Source organism: Stegostoma tigrinum, chromosome 15, assembly GCF_030684315.1.
Source record: "Stegostoma tigrinum isolate sSteTig4 chromosome 15, sSteTig4.hap1, whole genome shotgun sequence".
NCBI lineage: Eukaryota > Metazoa > Chordata > Chondrichthyes > Orectolobiformes > Stegostomatidae > Stegostoma > Stegostoma tigrinum.
Genome location: NC_081368.1, coordinates 43,816,107 through 43,843,044, shown reverse-complemented (window position 1 = coordinate 43,843,044; position 26,938 = coordinate 43,816,107). Strand labels below are relative to the sequence as shown.

Here is a 26,938-nt window from a genome sequence, read left to right as displayed (position 1 = left end):
CACTTCTGTTATTTATCAGTTATCTTTATCGTTTTCATTACTGTTTTAGGTCAGCACATCATGGGCCGAAGGGCCTGTACTGTGCTGTACAGTTCTACATTCTGCTACATTTGATGAACACTGACATCTTTAGGACCCACATTTAATAAAAGATAAAATGATTACAAAGGTGATAAATCTGCTGGCTGGAGCTACGGTGCAATTCAGCTAATACTCTCCCCAGCCCCTCTTGCCTAAGCTGATGTAATTTCTTCTGTGCAAGACACAAAAGTCAGACTGTTCAATTACAGGAACGAGAGGAATTAATCACAGCTGAACTGACATGACTGGATTATCATAAGGTGTGGGAATCTCTGTTGAGCAGGTCTGCCAGTCTAAGATGGGGAAGACTGGGAATCAACATTGGTGCTAATTTATACTGACCAAACTATGACTTCACTTATCCTGTGAGAAGCCCCAGCTCAACAAGATTTAAATGATATTGACCTCAAAGCTTTGGACACACCAATGGAGTCTCATTTTTTGGACTTGAGCATGTGTACTCTCCCCAGTTGTTTTGGACGCAGAGACTGAAACATAGGGGTCATAATAGGTTTGGAATATTGTCCAGGTACGTTCTATCAATAAAAAGCAGTACAAATCCAATCTGGCCAAATAATTCCTGAGCCAATAACTCTATTCTTGTTCGTATGCAATATTGTGGAAGGTGTCATTGACAGTGTTAAGCCACCTCACTTACACTGCAATAACTTGCTTAGAGATGGTCAATTTGGGGACACTTGGCTATAAATGCAGTTACAGTTCAAGCATAGGCAAAGGAGCTGAAATTAAAGCAGGGCTGAAAGTCAGTGCTAAGAGATAATGGGAACTGCAGATGCTGGAGAATCCAAGATAACAAAGTGTGAAGCTGGATCAACACAGCAGGCCAAGCAGCATCTCAGGAGCACAAAAGCTGATGTTTCGGGCCTAGACCCTTCATCAGAGAGGGGGATGGGGTGAGGGCTCTGGAATAAATAGGGAGAGAGGGGGAGGCGGACCGAAGATGGAGAGAAAAGAAGATAGGTGGAGAGGAGAGTTTAGGTGGGGAGATAGGGATGGGATAGGTCAGTCCAGGGAAGACGGACAGGTCAAGGAGGTGGGATGAGGTTAGTAGGTAGGAAAAGGAGGTGCGGCTTGAAGAGGTAGGAGGGGATAGGTGAGAGAAAACAGGTTAGGGAAGCAGAGACAGGCTGGGCTGGTTTTGGGATGCCGTGGGGGGAGAGGATGAGCTGGGCTGGTTGTGTGATGCAGTGGGAGGAGGGGACGAACTGGGCTGGTTTTGGGATGTGTTGGGGGAAGGGGAGATTTTTAAGCTGGTGAAGTCCACATTCATACCATTGGGCTGCAGGGTTCCCAAGCGGAATATGAGTTGCGGTTCCTGCAACTGAAAGTCAGTGCCTCTGACATCAAGGTAGAATTTTACTTTGTACAGAGTTCTTGCAAAATTGAAATCATATTGTATGATATCACACAGTAGTTAGGGATTAAACATCTCAGACCAACGACACTGCTGTAAGAATTCCTCAGGCTGGTATCATAGGCCTATCCCATTCCATCATAATGCTAGTAGCGGGGATGTTCAGTGATGACTGAATAATGTTCAGTACCATTCCTGACTACTTAGATTCTGAAGGAGTCAGTATCCAAATGCAGCAAGGCTTGGGTAATGTCCAGGATTGAGTTAATGAATGGTAACTAACATTTGCACATCACACGTTCTAGGAAATGACCATTTATAACAGGTAGTCTAACCATATGTCCTTGATATTCATCATCATCATTGCTGAATTACCCATGATCAACAGTCTAGGAATGACCATTGAATAGAAACTGAACTGGGCTTGTCAAACAAATACTAGAGCAGGTCAGAGGCTGGGAATGTGCAGCAAGTAAATCACCTTGTGACTCACACAGGTCAGAAGTGTGACAGTTCCTGACACTTGTTTGGACGTCATGTATCTCCGTAAATGTATATTAACCTTAATATATAATCAGGAAGGAAGCCAGCTGGGCAGTAAGTGCCTGAATTAGTAACCTTCCTCAAAATGAACAATACAGCATTACTATTTTCAATACTGTACATGTAATTAATTGAAAACAGAATGTTTGATACACTGTGGAACAAGGAAAACTAGCAAAAGGTTGGAGTAAAGTAATGCCATCCTCCTGCCTTTTATGCAACACCCCTCCCTAAACTATCTGTTCCCCCATAGTTATGCTACCTCAAGGATGTTGACGCCAACACTGGATCAAAAGTGAGTAATGTTGTATTACATATACATTATGAACTCTTTGAAGTGCTTTGTGTTACAGTGTTCCCTGTATTACACTTTTAATCTTGTGAGTGATTCCACATGCATCATGTATTTTTCTCTGTTGGCTCTAAGTTCAGCTTCTTTAGTGATGTTCGACAGAGTAGCAGTGGAAGGGTACTTTTTAGAATGGAGATCAGGTGACTAGCGGTGTTCCGCAGGGATCAGTGCTGGCACCTTTGTTGTTAAATCTGGAGGAAAATATAGGTGCTTTGAATAGTAAGTTTGCAGATGAAATCAAAATTGACAGTTGTAGACAATGACAATGACAAGGATTGTCAAAAGATATAGCAACATGTAGGTAGATTGCAGATTTTAGCAGAGAAACGTCAAATGGAGTTTAATCCAGACAAATGAGGTGATGCATTTTGGAAGATAAACTTCAGGTGCAAATTATACAATAAAAGGTAGAACCCTTAGGAGCACTGACGTGCAGAAGAAGTTGGGTATCCACAGACCCCTGAAAAAGTGACAGAAGAGGTAGATAAGGTGGTCAAGAAGGCACACAGGGTGCTTGTCTTCATCAGCCAAGGCATCGAATATAAAAATTGGCAAGTTATGTTGCAGCTGGATTAGGCTACATCTGGTCCCTTTGGAGAGGGTGCAGAGAAAGTTCATCACGATGCTGTCTGTTCTGGAGTGATTGTTATGAGGAGAGGTTGGAGAAACTCAACTTGTTTTTACTGGCAAGATAAAGGCTGAGGGGGAATGTGATACAGGTCTACAAAATTATGAGAGGCATAGATAGTGTGGATAATCAGAGGCTTTTTCCAGGGTGGAAAGGTCACCTGCAGAAAGCATAGATTCAAGGTGAGAGGAGTAAGTTTAGGGGAGATGTATAGGTAAAATTTTTTTGTACAAGGGTCGTGGGTGCCTGGAACGCATTACCAATAGAGGTGATGGAAGCAGGCATATCAGCAATGTTTAAGGCGTAGGCTGATAGACACATGAGCAGGAGGTGAACAGAAGGATAGAAACCATGTACAGGCAGTAAGGAGTGGGTCTAAGTAAGGACTAGGAATTGGCACAGATTTGGTCGGTCGAAGAACCTGATCCTGTGCTGTATTGTATAATCTGATAGATGCCGTGTCAAAGTTAAGAATATTGAGATTTCCACTGGCATAAACAGATTCTGTCAAACAGGAGTTGATTGAATCACCAATTTTCCCTAGAATTCCTCAGGGATCTTTTCTAATGGTGATGGATCTATTGTATTAACGTTTCTGGATTAGAAAACATTTAGTATTTTGTTGCTCTGAAGCTCCTGCACATCTTCTGTAAGTGATGTAGACTTTTGTAAGTGCAACATTCTTCTGTCATTGCTGAATATTGTTTTTAACCTGTGAGGCTCTTTTATTTCATAGCACAAACCAGACATTTGCTGTTTGGACTATTCTTTGTGTTGAAATTTCACGTCTTGAACGTTTATACCTTTTGAAATTGTTAGGGGGCTGTTGTTTTCCTGTAGTTAAGATGGTTATTTTCTTTCAGATTGTGTCCAAGTATCATCGTGATCTTTGCTTCCATCAAAACATAAATAGCTTTCTCCAAAGTTAAATCTTCTTTGGACTGTAATAAATCTGACAAGGACTATCAAAAATTCCCAAATTAATTCACTTTCCCAGAGCTGGATATCAAAGCTCCATTGTCACAGATTTTATTTGATCAGTAGACACCACTAATGAAAAGATCCATCAATTCTAGGTGCTGACCTCTTGTTAAATCTTGTGCTTTCAATAATTTTGTTTGTTCTCAGATTAAAGTCATTGACAAAAGCTTGAAGCACATCTTCAAACAAGTCTCTGACTTCTTTTGTGTTTGGTTGATTTTTAACATTAGCCATAGGTCCAGATGATGACAATATGTTGTTATTTGTTCAGCTTGAGGTTTAGTCTTTAATTTTAAAGCAATTTGTCATATTAAGAATCGTTTTCCATGAAGTGTTCAATCCTTTGTTCTGTTTAGTGTATCTTTGATATTGATTCTTTGTGGTTGTATTATTTCTCCTGACATTTTCTTAAATGTGATAAATTATAATTCTTCATTTAAATTTGCAGTACCCAATGCTATTTGTCATCTGCTGGCTCTAAGCTTTTAACTTTTAATGTTTCATTGCTTTTCTTTAAATCTTCTACCTACTGATTTTGATAATTTTACTAAATAACAATCCTGTCCTCACGTCCTCTATTCTAACTACACTCATTTTATAGCAAAATACAGAACTGGAAGCTATATTTGAAATGTTGACATATTTTCCTTACCTTAAAAAAAATTAAATAACAATACTGTGTCACTGTACTGCTTACTGCGGGGGGCGGGGGTGGTTTCTGAATTTTTGGCAATTAACCTGTTCTTTTATTTCTCTACCTTCAGCGGCTAAGATGAAGGTTTCTTGCATTTTAGCAGGAAAAGAATTGACATATTCTCGTCTGTCGCAGCCTAAAACACTGTGCAAGCCCCTGTCTCTTACTTTCAAAATGAATCTCTATGGCTGTAGTCTTAATAAATCTTCTTGCTAAATCCATACTTTAAATGATTTATGTCTCGACTGTATCACAGTCTCAAAATTCTAACATCTTCTGTCAGACTTAGTCTTCAAAACAGCTCTTTTAGGAATCATCATCTGTTCCACTGCTCCGGAGGCTGCGGTCTCAGTATAAATTAATTTAACGGTCTTGATTGCGCAGTACTAGCCATGCCTTGTGGTGTCTGCTCTTAATGGCAATAAACTCACCGTCAATGGTTAGTGCCTTTTCTTTCCCCCTACTTCCACCCTTCTGTCTGGTTCTTTGCACCATTAATTTAAAAAGTGTGTTTTTTTCCCCCTCCATGCTTACAGGCATCTTTAACTTTACTATGGAGCTCTAAAATGGTCACTTCTCACCTGGACCTCAAACTGGGTCTGTACCTACATATTTCTCTTTTATCAGGTCAGGATCTAACAAGTGTGACTAGTTTCTTTACACACTTATTAGCCTACACTGCTTCTCCTCCACTTCTTACCAGCTCTAAGGGGCTGTTCTTGCCCCACCTTATCTTCTAGGAGTTCTACATTTGTCAAGAGCTTGAAACTCTTATCTGACTGTCTGCACATTCTAAAGTAGTGATGTCTTCAAAAGTAACAAACTCACTCGTTTTCTAAAAATATTATCTTCCTAAGTCGATGGATTTTTTGCACCCTTGTTACCTTTTGGTACTTAGTCAATAACGCCACCACTGATCACAATGTTGTATGTACTGCAAAACCAACCATAACCAGCTAGTTGTGCCTGCTGAAAAAAATCAACCTGTTCAGAGATGTTATTAGAGACTTCTGAAGCAATTAGGACTTGAACCTGGGTCTCTTGGCTCAGAGATAGGGGCACTACGATAGGACAAGAGACCCTCAATCCTCCCGTCTAGATATTTTCTGAACAGCCTGTACACATTTATAAAAGGCAGGCAAGACACAAACCTACGTATCCTAGCTCGGATGTAGGGACTCTACCATTACGTCACAAAAGCCTATCAATCCTCCTTTCTATATTGGGCCATGGAGCCTATTCAATTAAACACTGGTAGAAGTTGAACAGCTCACGAGTCTTAATTGGAGGCACTTGTCTTAAAATTCAAGATGTACTTTACTGCATGATAGCTACTGCTGGAAGTTACATTAGCTCATTAGACATTACTAACTGGACTACCAGGAGCCAGGAATTAAATGTCTGGTTCCATCAGAATCTCTAGCTAGACACCGTTTTCCTCACCCAAGACTGAATAATATCAGATTTGGTGGAAGTTAATGCAGCCTCCAGCATTACCCCTTTCAGAACTACTAGTTTTCAAACCACAGAACACACTACCCTCTTCCCCCTCCCCCCAGCCCCGACACAATTATTAAATAAGTCATATCACATGCCAAGCAATAGATTAGGAAAGTTCTATTTCTATTGCCCAAAATTAATTAGCTGTTTCCAGTTAGGGAGTAGGACAATTACAAATAATTTTCATGTGCCTATATTAGAGAATAGAATGAAAAAAAGTAAGTTTCTTGCATTTGCTAAACAGTGATCTTTGCTTCAAGGGAGGACAAATTTGGACTCACCTGTCCATTGTCTATGTCAAACTGGCTGCTCAGGCTCATGGACAAGGAATTACTGCATTTGGACAGGCCAGATCTGCTGGCACAAACATATCTTCAGCAAAAATCACTGTCATCAGATAAGAAAAATATAGTGGGGCAAGTCAAGAACCATTCACCCTTACCATTTTGTATGGCACCTGCTGTGTGTTATATGACACTACGAGGTGACATGACCAATACTAACAGCAAGCTTTGAAATAATTTGCATAAAGATGGATGCATATCGTATTTTTGACAACTATCTGATGCTTCAAAACACTTAATAGTCAATGAAGCTATTTTGAAATGCAGATATTGCTATAATTTAGGTATCATCGTAGCCAATTTGCACTCAGCAAATTTTCTCAAACAGCAGTGTGATATTAACCCAGAGAAGTTGTTGTTATGATACTGACTGAGGAACAAATATTTCACAGGGCACTGGAAATGACTGCCTTGTTCCTTTTTGAAATGGTGTTTGAGATCTTTTCTATCTATTCAGGTAGGTAGATGGGGCAAGGGTTTAATATCTCACCTAAGAGACAGCAATACAGCAAGTCCTCAGAATGCACCAGAGCAGGACTTGAATTTGAATCCGAATCTCATTTCTCAAGAGGTGGGAATGCTACCAATTCAAGCACAGCTGACAAAAAAGCAATTATTCAATCTAATAACCATACACTATCAGAACATTCAACTGCCTTGCATCCTATTGCTGATTCTCTCACTATCCATACAATTATTGTTACACATTCAGCAGCCCTCCAATATGATACAGCCAGTTTCCTTTGTGTATTCTACTTCCTTTGAGTCCAAATATTCACAGCAACTTCCACTAAGTTCTGCTGCTTGAGGGCTACTACATAGGGAGAGAATATTGAAACAACAGACTGAACATAGAAATATGTCACGATGAACTAAAAGGCTATTCATGTAGTTCAAGGAAAATTCCACTCAGCCATTTTGATTCAGCATCTACCATTGTCCACAGCCAGCCTAGTTTAAGAGTTTACTTTCAAGAATGGTGGGCTTTCATAAAAATGATGACATAGAAGACCATGACCCTCATCACGTTCATTACTGAACGAAGAGTTATCCAGCCTAATGACTCCGTACTTTGTTCATAACTCTTCAGGAAAAAACTCTTCTCGTAAATATCCATGTCACTTTTACATGTGTTGTGGGTTTCTGTCCATATCAGCCTTTCAGGCACTCAGTTCTAGGTCATTGGGGAAAAGCAAAAGTTTTTGTTGTTTTGCCACTAATTTGTATTTCAATTACTTTTAAATCTATAATCCTTAGTTTTTGACTCTGTAGGGTGACCCAATCTACTCTATCTAGTCTAACCATACTTTTACGTACCTGGGTTAAGTCACTTGGCTCCAGGGAAAACAACTCTAGCTTTCAAAAATTGTAATTTTGTAGTCTTGACAACATCCTTGTGAGTTCCTTTAAGTCAAAAGAATCCACAGTACTCAAGATGTGGTCTGACATTGCTGTGCATAGTTCCACCATAACCTTCCTGCTCTCAAATTTTGTGCCTTGGCTAATCAACGAAATCATACCATCTCAACCATTCTTTGACCAGTTTGCAACCTCTTGGCATCTGTGGACATACACTTCAAGGTCACTCTGTTCCTCCACAGTACTCAGGATCTTCCCATTTGTTGTGCTTTTCTTTGGCTTACTGCATTTCCCAAAATGATTTATTGCACATCTTTCTGAAATGAATTCTAGTACCCACTTTATTGCCTCTGATCAAATGATCAATACCTTTCTGTCGACTAAAGCTTTGCTCCTCATTATCAAACACTCTACTTCTTTTATATATAACATGCAAACTCTTTTATCGTGCATGAACCTATATCATTATCACTACTATATCACCACTAACTGCAAGGGACCAAGTACTGTGCCTGGTGGAACCACACAGGTTCAGGTTTCCAGCCACAATACCACCCATCAAACATTAACCTTTACTTCTTGCCAGTAAATTGACTTAGGATCCAATCTGCAACTCTTCTGTGGATCCTAAGGATTTTTCCTTTTTGCACAGCCTTTCAAAGCCTTGTTAAAATCCATGAGCTGCATTGATCATACTGCCCTTAAAAAACCGACTTCTCATGACCACACAAAAAAAAACACAAATCAAGTTAATCAGATGTGACTTTCAGTTAAGAAATTCCTGCTGACTTTCCTTGATTGATCAATGCATTTCCAATGAATGCTCTGAAGTTAAGATAACTGGTTATAATTATTCTGACAATCATTTCCTCCCTTTTTAGGCAACTATTCAACACTGGCAGTCCACCAATTCTCTGGCCCCACTAACGGAGTCAGGGATGATTGCATTACCATGTCCAGAGCTTCTTCATTTCACACCTCACTTATGTAACAATGAAAATCATGAGGCTGAATATTATGAGATGACATGTGGCGCCCTCCCCTCTGGCTTAAAAAAAGAATTGAGGAAAGGAGCCCACCTACAGTCCCAACAGTAATTTAACACTGGAAGTACTGTGAATCTAAGACAAGACAATGTCTTTCTCGAGAGGGAGAAAATAACATTTCTACTATAGCACAGGGAAGGGAGTAAGGTGTGATTCTGTGATTAACGCATGGAGCCTTCAAAGGAATATTCACATGCCTTTCCCAACACCAAATCACACAAATAAAGTGTGGGGATCCTGTGTAGTGTGGGCATCCTTCCCCTCTGGGTAATTTACTGGTGGTGCAAGCTGATGCCTTTAAGAAGTCATGATTGAAGTCATAGGCAGGTGGGCCACCCAAAGTGCCCCCAATCCCCTATAAAACGCTGTTTAGGGTAGGTAGATAAGTTGTCTGGTAAATTTTACATGACTTCTACTTTTAAACCCATTGGTGAGTAAATGTGAAAAGAAGCACAAGGAGACTAGCAGGAAGTATAAAGGAGGTTCATGCAAGGCTGCCTGAGTTGTCTGAAGTATCTCTGCAGCTGTCCTATATAAAAATATTTAGCCATACCAAACTAGTTTTGAGAAGTTGAAGGCTCAATCCTAGCGTGCAGCAAGTTGTCTAATGTCAACCAAAAAAGTGATAAAAAATGCAATGATAACCCTCATCACTTGTTTCTTACAGGTATAAACCAGGAAGGGCACTGTACCTGATCATTATTTATCTTCCTTTTGATGTGCTCTAGGAAAAGGACCAAATTTAGGATGGTAAAGCATCCCAGGGTTTCCTAGATTATTGGCACTCACTCCTCAGGGTCACACATGAAGAAGTATCATTTAATCAAAATACTAGCTGGCATGAATGTCATTAAAATGAAAGCAGCAAGCGATTAAGTAGTCTTATGGTAGTCTTCCAAGGGCTCAGTACATAACCTGATTAGCAACTGGTACGAACCCTGACTTCCTCTGATCTCAACCTCGAGAGGGGGAATTAGGACTCTAAGAACTTGTATCTAAATAGCAGATATAATGTAATAACATACTCTGAGAACCTTCAGAGTACTGCCATGTAAAATTCAACACCAGGTCTCCTAGATGAGAGAAGTAGTGCTGTTTAAAGAAGGTCCTACGCAGCAAAGTGATAACCAGCAAAAATTGAACAACAGAGACACTTAAGAGGCTGCAATTACATAAAGACAACTGCTCAGAGAATTGTGAACCGAGAGACTGTACAGCAAGCGAAGGGACAAGGCTATGGAGGGCTTTCAGTATAAGGAGGAACATTTTAAAACTGGGTGCCAGTAGAGATCCTGGAACAGAGCGAAGGGTGACCAGAAATTGGTGCAAATGAGGTCACAGCAGTAGATTTGGATAATCACAAGTTTATGAAGGAGGAAGCAGGAAGCAGGCATGGAATGCATTGGAATAATCCAGTCTAGGGGAAGCAAAAATATGAATGAGCACTTCAGTAACAGATGAGGCAAGGCAGTTGGCCAATGTTACTGAGGTGGGAATAAACATATTGATTGATTTTGCTGTTGTGCAATTAACGGCTTATCACAGGGTCAAATATGACACCTAGGATGTGACCAGCCTAGTCAATGTCAGATAGTTGCCATGGAGAAAGATGGAATCATTAACTCAGAAATGAAGACAATTTTTTCTGCTTTCAGCATATCCAACAGGAGGAAGATTCTGTTAATCCAGTATTGGATCCTGGGCAAGCAAGACAACTAGAATTTTTCTAGGAGGACAGGAAGATAATTTTCCTGACTGCTTTTTGGGAGACAAGTACATGTGTAGATGCTGGGTGAAGACTGACGGAGAGCTTGGCAGTAATGCCACATCATTTTGAAATAATTAAGTAATGCTTGCTGTTTATACTGGCTTAAAATTAAGCATCTGGCAACGTGCCAGAGGACATGGAACTGTACCTCATGCATTTGTCAACATCTGAGAACAGGAGGAAGGAAAAAGCTCAAGCTTAAAACAAAACATGCCAAGGCAAGCCTTTCCGATTTTTGCAAGATAAAATAAAGGCAAGGTGCTCTTTAAACATAGATAATTTAATTTTTAATCCTCTGCAACAAACAGCAAACCACCAACTACTGTGGATGTGATGTCTGAATAGCAGCAAAAAAATTCCTAGACTCCACCAGCATTTCTCATCTATAATCTATTCAAGATTTCTGAATCCGTAGGGATGAAGTATATTACTAGTGTTAGGAACAATACCCTAGGAGTTCAAATTACATTTTTGTGCTAAGAATGGGGAGGCACAGCTTTAACATTATTTTTGAAGTTGTTCTTATGAACTTAGTACTAGGAAGCTTTTTGAGTCCACACATTTTTATGAGGTTTTACAACTCTTGAAGCAAAGAGATGGGGATAGTCATGCCACGAAATAAGAAAGCTTGAAATAAAACAGTGCTGTTGCCTAGAAACAGTGGACCAGAGACCCACAGGGATACAGAAAACTCGCCAGCAAGTGGAAGCAAGTGTATTAATTTCTCATAAGATTGCTCAAATGTGAGTTTCAGGAGCTTGAGATTGTTATGCAGAATTTTTTTTTAAGCTGTCTCAGGGAGAGGGGCAACAGCTGAGGAAAAAGCATCTCCTGAATACGCAGAAATTCACTGAAAGGAAACAATTTGCAGCTGTCCCTGCCTGAGCAAAAAGCCTTGGTATCGAGACTATGGTAAATCTTTGTGATCAGAGATAATGGGAACTGCAGATGCTGGAGAATCCAAGATAACAAAGTGTGAAGCTAGATGAACACAGCAGGCCAAGCAGCATCTCAGGAGCACAAAAGCTGACGTTTCAAGCCTAGACCCTTCATCCATGAAGGGCCTAGGCCTGAAACGTCAGCTTTTGTGCCCCTGAGATGGTGCTTGGCCTGCTGTGTTCATCCAGCTTCACACTTTGTTATCTATGGTAAATCTTTGCTGGGTGTTTGCTGTTTATAAGGATATTGCTGGGATAAACAGGAATAGTGTGAGCTTGAATCATTTTTTAGTGTTTGTAATGACTTTTTTTCTACTTTATTTTCTATTGCAAGTAGGTTGTGTGTTTTTGCTGTTTAACAAACTTCTTGTTTCTCAAAAATGCAATGACATACCCTTGAGACTATGTTCAGTGGCTGACCTACTGTTACAAAACTATAGGCAACAAAATTATGTTGTATAAAGCCAGGATTCAACCTGACATTTTCAGTATTAGTATTAACTAGGTTCACAGAGTGGGCTTACCTAGGATCAAAAATCCTTGAATTTAGACGGATCTGTGAATTCTTAAAGAAATAGGAAATAAAGGTACTGGGAATAGAAACAGGTATTGTTGTAAAGCGGATCATTTTGGTTTGAATTTTCAAATGGCTTCAACTGTTGCCAAGGCTTTTCTTGAAGCAGATGATATGACAGTGGATCATTGGAAATCATTGGTGTCAATGATTTCCAATGATCCATGGGGAGAAATCTTCAATCTTCCAGAAGGAGTGCACGTCTGTGTGTCTCTGTCTGCAGAGAAAATACCTGAAGCTCACAGAAATTATATAAATTGTATTCTCCCATCAGTTGTTATAAACTGTTGCTTTTAACAGGTAAGCAAATAGCTTTGTAGTTAACCCGCTAATCCCTTTATGCCTCCTGTGACGAAAGAGAAAGGAGACTGAACAGAATATACTGACAAGCAAAGGGGTCCACTCATGAATCTGGTGGGCTGGTGCTATTGAGTGCTGTTTCTCAGTTGTATTATCTCAACCCATGAAATAATTCTTTTTGGTTTGTCTGACTGGTTATGTACATACAGGATATAAAAGGGCAGAAATGGCTAGCACGAGGGGTCATAGTTTTAAGCTGGTTGGTGGAAAGTATAGAGGGGATGTCAGAGGCAGGTTCTTTACGCAGAGAGTTGTGAGAGCATGGAATGCGTTGCCAGCAGCAGTTGTGGAAGCAAGGTCATTGGGGTCATTTAAGAGACTGCTGGACATGCATATGGTCACAGAAATTTGAGGGTGCATACATGAGGATCAATGGTCGGCACAACATTGTGGGCTGAAGGGCCTGTTCTGTGCTGTACTGTTCTATGTTCTATGTTCTATGTTTAAAAGGGGTTTAAGAGTTTTAACAGGTAGAGCCATATATTGATAGTTCATAGTGATTAGAATGTTCTTATACGCAATAAATAGTCTTATTAAGTACAAGAATACGGTCAGTGCCTTCTCTTAACTTCCCCATAAATTTGCTTTCTCGATACGGTGGGACACTATAACCCGAATTTACTCAGAGCGGAGGCCAACACCAGCAGGAAATCCAAACTCAGCAGGCCACTTGAACATCATTCAAACAGATGCCACTTTCACTGTAGCAAGGACCTTAAACAAAATCCCGAGTGGGAGATAGAAACTTTTATAATACTCAAGAGAACTGGGATTGACAAGGTCTGAAGAACTGTCAAAATGTAAAAGTTGTTTAAATTTAACTTTACAAAAACTCAAAACAAAGGTGAAAATTGTAATCACACAGCTCAAACCAAAGTATCCAGAGGATTTTACCAGTGACATTCATTATAGGGTAAGGATATTATTGGAAGATGGTTTCACCGTGTGTTAGGTCTGGAAGATTTTTTTAAAATTAGAACGTATGTGTCAGTGACAGATTATAACATACCCAAGCTATGACATTATTTAAATATTCATGTATTTAGTATTTTTTGAAAAGACAACCTCCGTCATTGAGACTTGAAAAATTCTATTCTGCTAGTTATAATAGTTGGTTGTTGACATTACCCACACGGCTATTATGTCATTACTCATGCTTATTTCCACAACCAGTCATTACTTCAATAGGCAGCTACAAATTCACACCTTGACAGACAGCTCAAAGTTAGTAAATGATTAGTTCTCTTTGATGTTTGGATACATCTTTTAAACAGGGATTTAAATGTTTTCAGTGGGCTTTCATGAACGCCAGTATTTTTTTAAAAACTTAGGATATCGGCTTTGTTATAGGTTAAGACCATAAGACATAGGAGCAGAAATTAGGCCATTCAGTCCATCGATCTGCTCTGCCATTCAATCATGGCTGATATGTTCCTCAACGCCATTCACCTGCTTTCTTCCCACAACCTTTAATCCCCTTGACAATCAAGAACCTATCTCCATCATAAATTTACTCAATGACCTGGCCTTCTGTGGCAGTGAATTCCATAGATGCACCACTCTCTGGCTGAAGAATTTTCTCCTTATCTCCATTCTTGAAAAAAGGTTTTCCCTTTACTCTAAGGCTGTGCCCTCAGGCCCCAGTCTCTCCTACCAATGGAAACATCTTCCCAACATCCACTTTGTCCAGGCCATTCAGTATTCTGTAAGTTTCAATTAGATCCTCTCTCATCCTTCTACACTCCATCGACTATAGCCCCAGAGTCCTCAAACATTGCTCATGCGTTAAGCTTTTCATTCCTGGGACCATTCTCGTGAACCTCCTCTGAACTCGCTCCAGGGTCAGTAATTCTTTCCTGAGATAAGTGGCCCAAAACTGCACACAATACTCCAAATGTAGCCTGACCAGAGCCTTAGAGAGCCTTGGAAGTACATCCCTGCTTTTATATTCAAGTCCCCTCAAAATAAATGCCAAAGTTGCATTTGCCTTCCTGACTGCTAACTCAACCCTCAAGTTTAACTTGAAACAATCCTGGACTAGAACTCCCAAGTTTCTTTGCACTTCAGACTTCTGAATTTTCTCCTCACTTAGAAAATAGTCCATGCTTCTATTCTGTTTACCAAAGTGCATGACCTCACACCTTCCCACATTGTACTCCATCTGGCCCACTCTCCTAACCTGTCCAAATGCTCCTGCAGCCTCCCCGCCTCAATACTACCTGTCCCTCTACATATCTTTGTGTTGTCTGCAAACTTAGCCAGAGTGCCCTCAGTTCCTTCATCCAGATCATTAATGTATAAAGTGAAAAGTTGTGGTCTCAACACTAACCCTTACGGAAAACCACTTGTCACTGGCTGCCATCCTGAGAAAGACCCTTTTAACCTCACTCTCTGCTTTCTTCCAGACAGCTAATCTTCTATCCATGCTACCACCTTGCCTGTAACACCATGGGCCCTTATCTTAGCCAGCGGCCTACTGTGCAGCACCTTGTCAGAGGCCTTCTTGAAGTCCAGGTAGATAACAACTATTGGCTCTTTTCGGTCTAGCCTGCTTGTTACTTCCTCTGACAGATTTGTCAGGCATGACTTCCCTTTGATGAAGCCATGCTGACTTTGCTTTATTTTACCAAGCACTTCAAAGTACTCCAAAATCTTACCTATGACTGACGTTAGGCTATTCAGTTGTAATTTTCAATCTTTTACTTACTCCCTTTTGAAACAGGGATGTCATGTCAGCGATTTTCCAGTCCACCGGGACCCTCCCTGATGCTAGCGATTCCTGAAAGATCACCACTAACTCACAACTTTAGTTTATATCATCTTAACAGCAATATAAGCAAAAGCTGGTGGATTGTAGTGATGGGGGTAACGTTTTAGTAAGCTGAAACTGCAGGCATGATAAGCAATTATTGTTAGTGGGAGGGTAATAAGTTAGCATGGATGGTATGCAGGACCTTGGAGATCGAATGGGGGCAACAGCTGGTGCAGACATGTCATGGGGAGTCAAGATTTCATACAGATATTTTATTTAAACAGTCAGAAAGAACCAAAAAAAAGGGGGCCTTTTAAACATCTAATTTCAAAATTCAGTAGCCCCTGTGGCCACTTCTGATCTGCATCGGGGAGGAGGGATGTGCGATTCCATCATCTACCTGCTCCCCAGGTGTGAAGATCCTGCAATTCAGGGCAATGTTCAGATGCAGTCATGTTAGCAGGGATTTTCTCACATGCTTATCCTTATCAGGAACAAAAATCTGGCACACAAGCTCCACCAGTAATGCTAAAAAGTCTATTCATTTTAAAATGGAAACCCCTCTGAAGAACATATAAATGAGAGGAATACAGAATATGGTATTCGGCCTCTAAAGCTAATCTTGCTGTTCAGTTCGTGGCTGAAGTTCCACCTCAGCACCATTTGTCTGCACTGTCTCATGTTCTTTAATCTTTTTACTGAACTCATACCATTTTTTTCTTTCACAGAATCCCCACAGAGTGGAAACAGGCCATTCAGCTCAAAAAGTTCACTTCTACTCTCTGAAGAACATACCACCCAGATTTCCCAGGGTCATGTCAGTTAGATCATTCCCATGGTCAATCCACCCAACCTAAACATCCATGGACGCTACGGGAAATTTAGCAAGGTCAATCCACTTAATCTGGACATCTTTGGACTGCGGGAGGAAGCAGCAGCACCTGAAGGAAACCCATGCAGACTCGGGGAGAGTATGCAAAGTCCAGACAGTCACCCGAGGGCGGAATCAAACCTTTATTGTCATGGCACTTACTCATTTGGCCCATCTGGATACTTTCAGTATTCCTTCCTTGCCTGGCTAAGTAAGATTCAGTCTAACATATCGAGAAGCTTGTGTTTGTTATTCTGTTGGCTTTGCCATGTGCCAAATAAAATTATCAGTTGGCAGTTAGGGTGCTGCCTTCATATTCCAGTTATGAACAGGTACAGTGTTAAAAAGAATAATATTCATTCAATCTATATGAGCAAGGTAAATTTTACTTACAAGAGATCTTTCTTTGTTCATGCTCATATTTCCCTTATTCTTGCACCACTTCCACCCCTGACCCGCCCCAATGAGGCCCTGATCTTTCACAAGCTGTAGTGAAGTGTGTGACTGCACAAGAGAATGCTCCTCATAACAGAAAGGGAAGGATTTGATCAATTTGTTTCTTCTGGACACGTTCTGATTACCCTGAGATCACTGTTCATCTGGTTAGCTCAAACAAGGTTGTTTGCCTCACGAGGGAATGCACCTGTGACAAAATGCAGCATATGAACAAAGTAGGAAACTTATACACATCCTACCTCAGGAAAAGAAGGTTGCAACTGGTTGGACCTTAGGGTGGGATGAGGATCTTCCAGGTGACTGTTATCTGGAAGGAAATATTGATAATGCAGTTTTGGAGTCGGATCAGAATGTTGCATCTGCTGAACATGAGAAATACGATGGTCTTTTAAAGTGCTTGATTTACTCAGTTTCAGAGGTTCCAAATGTTCACATTCCTGCTTATAAAACTTATTTCCTTGTCCATGATGAATTGCTTGCTCCAGATTTCTAGGTGAACATATGGGATCTTGCCCAGAATCTTGACTGACTCTACAGGAGGGGTGTTGGAACACTTCCTTCACAGATTGTCTCAGGTGATCATTTGGGAGCACATGTAATTTGTTGCCAAAACTCTGCCCTTTAGATTTTCCTAACGTATTTGATTTGCTCTGAGGTTTCACAAAATTGTAAGTATCAGAGGCAGAAAAATTTTTACTAGTCTCTTCAAAAAATTTTCTTCTCTCTGCAAAGGACACAAGTGGAGATGTATCTGGTTCCTGTGGCACTGCTGCTGCACAAGTTTTTGTCTTATCAACACTGACGTCCTTTACTGCCTTACTTTGCGACTCCCATCCATCATGTGGCATCCATCTACACTGGCTAGTTCCAATCACTTCTTGCACAGTCTTCTGTTCCTCAATATCTTGGGATAACAAACTTGTTTTGCGTCTGCTTTGTGGAATACGGGAGTTTTCAGTCAATGGGCAGAAATATATACTTCCTGCCTTATGAACCTCTTCCAAATTGTCCAGAGTTTTGTTAGGTTTTGTGGTCTGCGATTTTGTGCCTGTAACAACTTCTGCTGAGCCACCGTAATCAGACTCACCAGCAATACATGTATAGGAATTGGATGGCTTCTCTCTCAAGTCATCCAGTTCTTCTGAATCTTCTTCCATTTGTAACAGCACAGTTCCACTCTTGTTTTTCTGCAACTGAGCTTTCTTCATTTGTATTTCATTACGCAAACTTGTAGCAAAACGGTCACTTTTGCGCCGCATTCTAGCTACTCTCGAACAACACACTCGAGTATTTCTGTCAGTTTCAATCTTTGCCTCTTCCATTTCTGTCTCATCTTCCAAAGTATTGCCACTTTGACCCTCAATCATTTGATCTGGTGGTCTAGGAGGCAAATGCGAGTTTTGCTGCTGGGCTGCACTTTGGAGAGAAGCACTTCTACAACTTACATTGTTCGGCTCACCCTTGCAAGGAGAAGACTGTAGCTGAGTATCCTTAGAGTGATCACAATTGGCTACTTCAATTTCTTGTTGCTTCTGTTTTGGTACGGATTCAGGATTCAAGGAATTCTCTTCCATTTGCTCTTCTGGTGAAAAATCAATTTTATTTAAAGCTTTATGAGTATGCTCTATGTTGGACTGATGCTCCTGTTGAGACGTTGACGCACAGTTGGCCCATTGATGACTTTCCTGATGACACTGTGCTCTCAAATCAATTTTACCACAGACTGCAATCGGTAATGAATGCATTTGTGCTGTTAACAACTTTTCAGGTGCACTGTGTCTATGCAAATTCAAAGGCAACCTCTCGTTCTGCTTCACTTGACCCAGGCTTACATAGTGACTTGTGACAAATGACGGCTCAATCAAATTGCATAAGTCCAACTGCTCCATCAAATAACGACTGGCTTTTCTAGAGAATGTTGTATTTTCATGTGAAGTATTTTTTTCACTTTGGCTCCGAGAATGGCAATGTTGTCTTGGTTGTTGCCTTAACAAGCAGCAACATTCTACTGGACAATGACCAGAGATTGGTTTACGGGAGTGCAGGGTAGTACCGACAGAGCACTTTGGAACACTGGCAAAATACCGTACTTCAGAATCTTTATCTTTTGTAGATAACAATGTTTCAGAAGCACACCTTCCCGAATGAAGCAGCAGGTTTGTTGCTGCAAGTGCCTCAGAATTTGTCATGCACAGGGATGCAGAGCGAGCTTTGGCTGCTACAAAACTTTCTCTGCGAACTGGCGGTGCGGGAGGTGCTGATTTGGTAGAACTTGAAGCACTATCTTCTTGAGCATGGGATGACAATGTGTTGCCACTTGCAGATGATCCTTTTCCACAGTGAGAACAAGGCTGCTCTTCAACTGGCCGTTCCCTGCCTTCACTTCCATTTTGAAGGCACTGGGCATCTCCATACCTGGTTGGTAGCCATGGCCCTAGGCCGTGTAGTATGCTGTCCATGGAGGCTGATTCATCAGTCTTCACTGACGATGACAAAGTATAGTCAGAGGTATTAGAACTTGCAGAAAAGGAACTGTAGGCAGAGTCCCTTTTATTAGGATATGTGCCTTGGTCACAGTTTTGACCGGGCTGGTCAAGACTGTCCATACTTCCAAATGAACTCCTCTGATCTGTGTTTCGACGAAGAGCTAATTGATCCCACTGTGCAGGATAGTCACTAGAAGAAACAACAGAACACGGATAAACTTTAAAGTGCCATAGCAATCACAATTCTTTTGAAATATGTTTTAGCACACAATTTAGAACTACCCAAGTGTCTTTACCACCATTCCTGCTACCTGGCTGCAGGTTTATAATACAATATATGCTTAAGGCGTGCTAAAGTTTTATGAACATCTAGTTCATGATCTAAGTGTTTCCATACGTAGACGTTAATTCCTAAAAGCAAAAATAAACAGTAGAAAATGGGATAAATGTAACTGAAACACCTTGATCCAATGTATTTAAAAAGTTGAGGTGATATTGTTTTAAAAGATTAATAGCTAGGAAAGTAATTAAAACACTGTGCTCGAATTATATACACAACACCTGGGACAAAAAGCAGTTCAGAAGGTTACCCGTGTTTGTCTAACAAAATTAGATTGGAAGAGATGGTGCTGTATGAACAATAGGTGTACCTACTCAAGTGGTTACGTGATGTCTGAAATGCTCACACTCAACATTAGGCCAGAGGGGCAGGAAGCTAAATTAGCTTGAAAGTATTCAGCAAGCCCAAAAAGTCCAGATAAGGACATGCCTAGTGCAGGCTGCATCTAATGGAGAAAGGTGGAGCTTAAGGGGAATCTTTGGTTTCAACATATTGGATGTGGGCGTCTGTTTGCTTGGAGACGATAGTTGCAGTTTGAAACTGGTGGAATACTGAAGAAGAAGAAGTGCCTCCAGGCAATGCAACGGCTATTTCTGGCACAGTCTAGATAGTTATGACTCAAGAGAAGTCCTGCAGAGTGGAAGTAAAGGTCAGGGCTTAAATAAAAGCCCTGAATGTCACTGATAGTTCAGTGCAACTCAGCATGGGTGAAGAAAGCCCGCAAGCAACCGTGATTGTTATAACTGTGAAAGACTGAGAAAGACTGTGAAACAGAAATTCAGCAGAAGCTGGGTAAAACTAGATGCTTCACAAAAGTTGGTAATGTGTCATTACCCAAAGACTACCAGCAGCATCAAAAGCTCTAGAGAAGTCAATGTCCCGCAAAAAGATCGAAATATCCATCTGGGAGAAGTTGTTGAAGCAGTTTGAATTGGAGAGATTTTTGTGGGCAGTCCAAACCCGACCTTCAGAAGTAAAAGGATTGGAATACCTTGTAAAGGAGACAGAATTCAACGTCATTTGGTGACCCACAGAGTCTCTAACATCTAGGTGGAATTTGTCTTGATTGCACTCGCCACTTAAAGTGCATCCTTGAACTTCAAATACACTTCTCGTTGTGGTGGAAAGGCTGCCAATATCATCAAAGGCCACCCACCCCCACACCTTGGTAATGTTCTCTTCCAACTTCTCCCTTTAATTCTGCATGACCTTTCAAAAGCAGCATGAAAATAGTGGTTTAAAACAGAAATTAAAATACGTAATGAAGTTTAGTTGTCAGCTGACGCCAGCTTCTTCAGCATTCAGCAAAACAAGTTTCCATGATGTTGCATGTGACAGGGTCCTTGTGTAATTAACACAAAACAAAGATTCCTATTACGCCAGCAACACAGACAACCAGCGGTGAGCCATGAACATCCAAACAAAACAAAGCTAGATAGTCAGCATTCCTACACTCCAAGACTTGTTTTAACATTTATCCCCCATTTTCTCTATTGTATTCCTGTACGGGATGATTTATTATGAACTCTGTTTAACCAATGATACCTCCAAGTGACAGTTCTTCACGTGAGTGGACAGAGTTGAATCTAATCCATTCCTAACCCCAAGTTACTTACAGCCAGGTCCCAGATTAGTTACCAATGAGGAGCAGAAATCCTATTGGTTTTCTCTTCCCTAGCTCAGGAGCACTGCAACTATGTAGCCCTGCAATTATCACCCCAGTTTGCATTGGTGGACTCACAGCAGGATTTGAGTTGGTTAATTTCTAGTCTGTGTTGCTCTGAGGTACTTTGTGAAATATTTAGCAAATAGCTTAACTGTTTCCTATTCCCATACTTATTCCTATCACAATAACAATGCTGATTACCATTTCCAGTAACAGTCCGTAAGACTCACCTGGTGTCATATCCTGAGTGCCATGACAAGCTGAAACATCCTGATGAATAGTGCATCATAGCGGCCTCAGGCTGTGCCTCTGATGACTTGGCTAAATGCCATGTGTAAGGTCGTATGCCTGGACCATTCCTCCTAAAAGAAAGCACACAAACGTAAGCTGTAGATGCAAGGTAATGTAGCATTTAATTGCGTGTACTATTTATTCACTTCTATTTGTAGACTTTATTGGGCTACCAAACACTTCAAAAGTACTTGATCTAGCTTGGAAGCACCTTGAGATGGCCAACAGGCACAAAATTGGATGCACCAATGCAAGTTTAATACTTTTTGTCACAAGAACAAAAATCAACTAAACTCTGCACATAAAAGCTGCTGAGAAATCCAAGATCAGTATGTTGCTAAGACAAATGAACATTGAAATTAGTTTTAGCATATATATTAATAGTTTTCTTAAATTTTTGGGTGTTACTAGGTGCAGTGCAGTTTCAGCAGCTTCCTCAAGTTTTCCTTTAATGTAGTGACCCTCATTTTGGTACAGTTGCTCAGGTATTGCAACATTCCAACATCTTACCTCATGTGCAAGGATCTTCCTATAATCAAAAACAACTCCCCCGACTGATGCATTTTCTAACAATCATCACTAGACTGTGGTCAGAAGAGGGAACATTGCTAATTTCCTTCTCCCTCAGTCAAAATAAAGCAACCTGTAACACAAAATCGTTAATCTGCCTGAAAAAAAACCTAATTTGTCAATGTGAGGAATTTTATATCTCCACAGATTGACACAACACTCAGTACAGCTTCTACCTGCTGCGCCATTAATATGGACTCCAGCAACAGTCCATATCTATTATCCTTCAGCTCAATTTCTCCTCCTCCGAAGAATGGCTACACAGTTCCAGCAATAGTAGTGTGGCTCCAGGACATTGCTGTCTGGATACACAATGGCAGAGCCATCTGACCTTTTGGCTATGGTGGTGTGCAGGATCTTGGGACACCCAAGTGTTTGTGGACTGAGATATAGATTTTATGGCTTTGTTTTTCGGTCGGCAAGAACTGGTGGCAGAGGTGATGGAGTGATCTGGACATTTCCTTTCCTTTTGGCTGTTTGTTTTAATTTCTGCTTCTGTTTTTAATACTGCCTTTTGCTTACGAAGATGGCACTGGAGAATGGTGACTTTGAAAACTTTTCAGTGTACCTCTATATTCCTTTACTTGGGTACATGTGACAATAAAATCTAAATCTAAATCTTGAAGCAAGGGAAATCTTTCACTGCGCTAACCATCTCTGCGCTAGCTAAATGGAACATGTAAACAAAAATGCAGCGTTAGAAACATAAAAATGTATAACAGTCCAGTCTACATATGATACAACTCTGAGAAAAATGGCGTGCAAATTTTCTTTCCCCAAACAGATGTAAAATAAAAATTTCTTTTTTTTTGACAACGATATTCCTTTGAACAGGAGTCCTCAATCCTTCTTTAACACAAAGCATTCTGAGCTCTGAACTATGTAGCAAAATAACAGTAGACTTCTCAGTCAGTATGGATTAGTGTGTCAGATACTCAGGGCAATTTGCTTACTGGACACATTTCAGATTGAGACGTTCAGGCTGACATCTGCAGGTGAAAGCAAAGTCAACACCTGCCTCATACCAGGAGTTCAGTCATTACTGTTAAAGCAGGTCCAGTGCCTGTTATTAATTCAAAAGGCCAATAATTATTCCAAATGTTTTCAGGAAATATTCAAGGATCTACAATTGAAATATAAGGAGCCCACTATGATGTAAGAATGTGTCACCCAGCACTCTCACTTTTTAAGTCAATTCCATTTGAGCCATCGTTACAGAATCACAGAACATGATTTTGAAGTGTTAGTTTCAAAACCTTGCACTCTCCACCATTAGAGGCCCCATTTAAAGTGGATGGGTCACCATGATATTGAGATTTAAAAGTATCTTTTGCCACATAAAAGTTCAGGAAACCCAAAACACAATAAAAGACCACAGTACTTTGTTAGTAGATTTGATGATGTAAGCAATATAGAAATACAGGCTCTGGCTGCAAGGACTAGCTGAATTATTGGTTATATTGATTTGGGGGTGTGGGCGTTCTTGGCTGGGCAAGCATTTGTTGCTCATCCCTAGTTGCCCTTGAGAAAATGGCGGTGAACTGCTGCAGCCCACTTAGTGTATCTCTACACTATTAAGGAAGGAGTTCCAGGAGTTCGATCTAGTGACAGTGAAGGAACAGTGGTATATTTCCACATCAGGCTGATACGTGGATGGTGCTCAGGTCAAAATGTCAGGTCAGTGAAAATTGTACCTCTTGAAAATTGGCAAATTTTGAAGTATTTTCACTTAAAAATAAACACACTGATAGATTTAAAGAGTTTATCGTTGGTCTCACTTTTTCCAATATAAATTTCTCTCACAACACTTCCGCAAACTAGAGTTAAGAATGAGGGAACTGAACTACGATCAGCACAGGTGCATCAGTAAAACATCATGCTGGCTGGAAGGAATTACTAAACCGAGTGATGCAAAGAGAAATGGATTGTGCAAATATAACTTCTAACCACACTCAGTCTCAGAAGGGTGCTTTATTCACATTTAGACTGCAAGTCAATGCCAAATTCTCCCAAATGCTGATGAAGTCTGCAAATAACAAACAACCCCATCCTTTTACTTCCCGGAAAATGCTACTTAGTCAACTGAGATTCAGAAGTCTGCATTCTTGTGGTCTGCAATCCTGTTGACTCATGACGATTGAGATCCTTCTTCCTATGGAATGCACCCTACTGTAAGGAGACTGGACATTTGTGCCGAATTATTTTATGAGTGGAGACTACAGACAGGAGGACATTGATTGAATTGAGCAACTGGGGCCAATTACATGTAGGAGCTAAAGTAACATCAGTAGATATACAGTCAACACATCTTTAATTTTTGAGTTATAATGGGAACTGCAGATGCTGGAGAATCTGGATGAACACAGCAGGCCAAGCAGCATCTCAGGAGCACAAAAGCTGACATTTCGAGCCTAGACCCTTCATCAGAGAGGGGGATGGGGAGAGGGTTCTGAAATAAATGGGGGGGGGGAGGCAGACCGAAGATGGAGAGAAAAGATGATAGGTAGAGAGGAGAGTATGGGCGGGGAGGTAGGGAGGGGATAGGTCAGTCCGGGGAAGATGGACAGGTCAAGGAGGCGGGATGAGGTAGAAGGTGGGAAATGGAGGTGTGGCTTGAGGTGGGAGGAAGGGATGGGTGAGAGGAAGAACAGGTTAGGGAAGCAGAGGCAGGCTGGGCTGGTTTTGGGATGCAGTGGGGGGAGGGGAAGAACTGGGCTGATTTAGGATCCCCTATTCCCAATTCCCCCGCCTCCGCGGCATCTGCTCCCAGGATGAGGCATTCCACTCCCGCACATCCCAGATGTCCACATTCTTCAAGGGCCGCAACATTCCCCCACGCGGTGGTCGAGAACGCCCTTGACCGTGTCTCCCGCATTTCCTGCAACACATCCCTCACACCCCACCCCGGCAATAACCACCCTAAGAGAATCCCCCTTGTCCTCACATACCACCCCACCAACTTCCGGATACAACGCATCATCCTCCGACACTTGCGCCATCTACAATCCGACACCACCAGCCAAGCCATTTTTCCATCCCCACCCTTGTCCGCCTTCCGGAGAGACCACTCTCTCCGCGACTCCCTTGTCCGCTCCACACTCTCCTCCAACCCACCACCACCGACACCTTCCCCTGCAACCGCAAAGTGCTACGCTTGCCCCCACACCTCCTCCCTCACCCCCATCCCAGGCCCCAAGATGACCTTCCACATTAAGCAGATGTTCACCTGCAAATGTGCCAATGTGGTATACTGTCTCTCTCCCTATTTATTCCAGAACCCTCTCCCCATCCCCCTCTCTGAAGGAGGGTCTAGGCCTGAAACGTCAGCTTTTGTGTTCCCGAGATGCTGCTTGGCCTGCTGTGTTCATCCAGCTCCACACATCTCTAATTTTTTTCTGGTTCTGGTGAAAGATAATCGATCTGAAATGCTAACTTTTTCATTCTCCATAGATGTTACTTGTCCTCTTTGAACAATTTAGCAAGTTTTGTTTTTATGTCGGTCCAGTGGAATTACATTTTTTTTGTTCATACTTGGCAATGAAGAACATGTGCTGTGGTTTCACCATCAGAGCATGGGTATTATTAATATAAACTTTCTTATCTGGACAGCAGAGTGATAGTGCTATATTGTCATGGGCATCAATTCCACAGGTACCCCAAGGAAGCTGGTTAGTTTTAAGAACTGAAAAATAGGGAGGGAAGAAAAGATTATTCATCTCTCACGACCTAAAAAAAAGAAATAACTGATGTAAAAGTGCCCAAGCTATATCAGGACCATTGGTTTCATTGGAGTTCTCATCACACGCTCAGGTTAATCTAACTCTTTCACGATATCCCATATGGGAGGAATTCTCACAGGCAAACTCCCCCATGCAACCAATAGTAGTTGTCTAAAACAAAATAGTTCAGAAAGACAGTAAATTCAATATAATTCAGTAAAATAAGTTAGTTGCAGTCTGCTTTCTAAAAAAAAAATCAAGCAATCCTGAAAATAAAGTCCCGGTTTTAAAAGTTTGGATGAGGGGAAATGATTGCATGAGTTTGGAAGTCCTATCTGAATGCAAAGCTTAAGAAAACACTGCTGCTTTCTGGCCTCTTTCAAATTTTAAACACAGGATATTTCAACTGCCCAACTCAGAAACCATTTCCTGCAATTCTCCTGTCCATAAAAAGAAGAAACACATTGTTATTTTTTGTGTTCCACATTTAAATAGCAGCATAACAAGAATTCTTGAACTCCCTCGAGAAGTGTGTACTGAAATGTTTACCACACAATTTATATTTTGAAGAGAGAAAACTGATCTTTATGATTTAATCAGTGTTGCTTCCCAATCATTTCAGTTCTATGAAAATAAACAGATGTGACATGGGATTTCTGTCATTTCAAAAGAATCCAAACTTCCCTTCTTAGCAATTTTCTTCCCTCCTCAGCAATTTTCTTCCCTCCTCCTATAAAGTGTGGACATGGCACACCATGTTTGTAATTAATCACCAAGGCTCGGAGAGCTCTGACAATTTAGCCTCAGTGTCCATGGGTCTAATGGAAAATGAAGCCAACTCAAAACGGAGTTGCTGACCACTAAGCACAAAAGAAATTGCAGAAGATGTATATGTATTAGTCGTCATTGCAACATTCTAATGTCCTATCAAGTGTTATTCTCAAAAACACTGGGATCGCAACCCAAGAAAAGCAACTAAGGTTTGTTTAGGCTATCTGTATCCCTGGAACCACACAGAGCACCAAACAACACCTCCAAATGTGGAACAGAGAAAGAAACAAATGGCTGTAAAGTTGTTTCATGCCAATGCATTTCCCAGTAGTTAGCTGTCTGTTTGGGAAAAGCTTATTGCCTGACGCTCCTGCAAGAATGGCAGATGAGGGAGAAAGAATTGAACAAGGTGAAAACCCAAATTAAAGCAGAACTCAACAATCAAAATGTTCCACATTGTGACGTTAAATTTG

General features: G+C 41.0%; 1 protein-coding gene across 8 annotated transcripts in view; it reads right to left on the bottom strand.

Moving 5' to 3' along the window:
- LOC125458680 (protein Shroom4-like) overlaps window positions 1-26,938 on the bottom strand; it is a 137,918-nt gene that overhangs the window by 47,453 nt on the left and 63,527 nt on the right. For all 8 annotated transcript variants that reach the window (XM_059651444.1, XM_059651441.1, XM_059651448.1 and 5 more), the window contains 2 exons: window positions 21,345-21,476; window positions 16,862-19,298 (listed from right to left, as the gene is read on the bottom strand). In XM_059651444.1, the coding sequence (XP_059507427.1) occupies window positions 16,862-19,298; window positions 21,345-21,476 (2,569 nt within the window). The remainder of the gene's footprint in view (window positions 1-16,861; window positions 19,299-21,344; window positions 21,477-26,938) is intronic.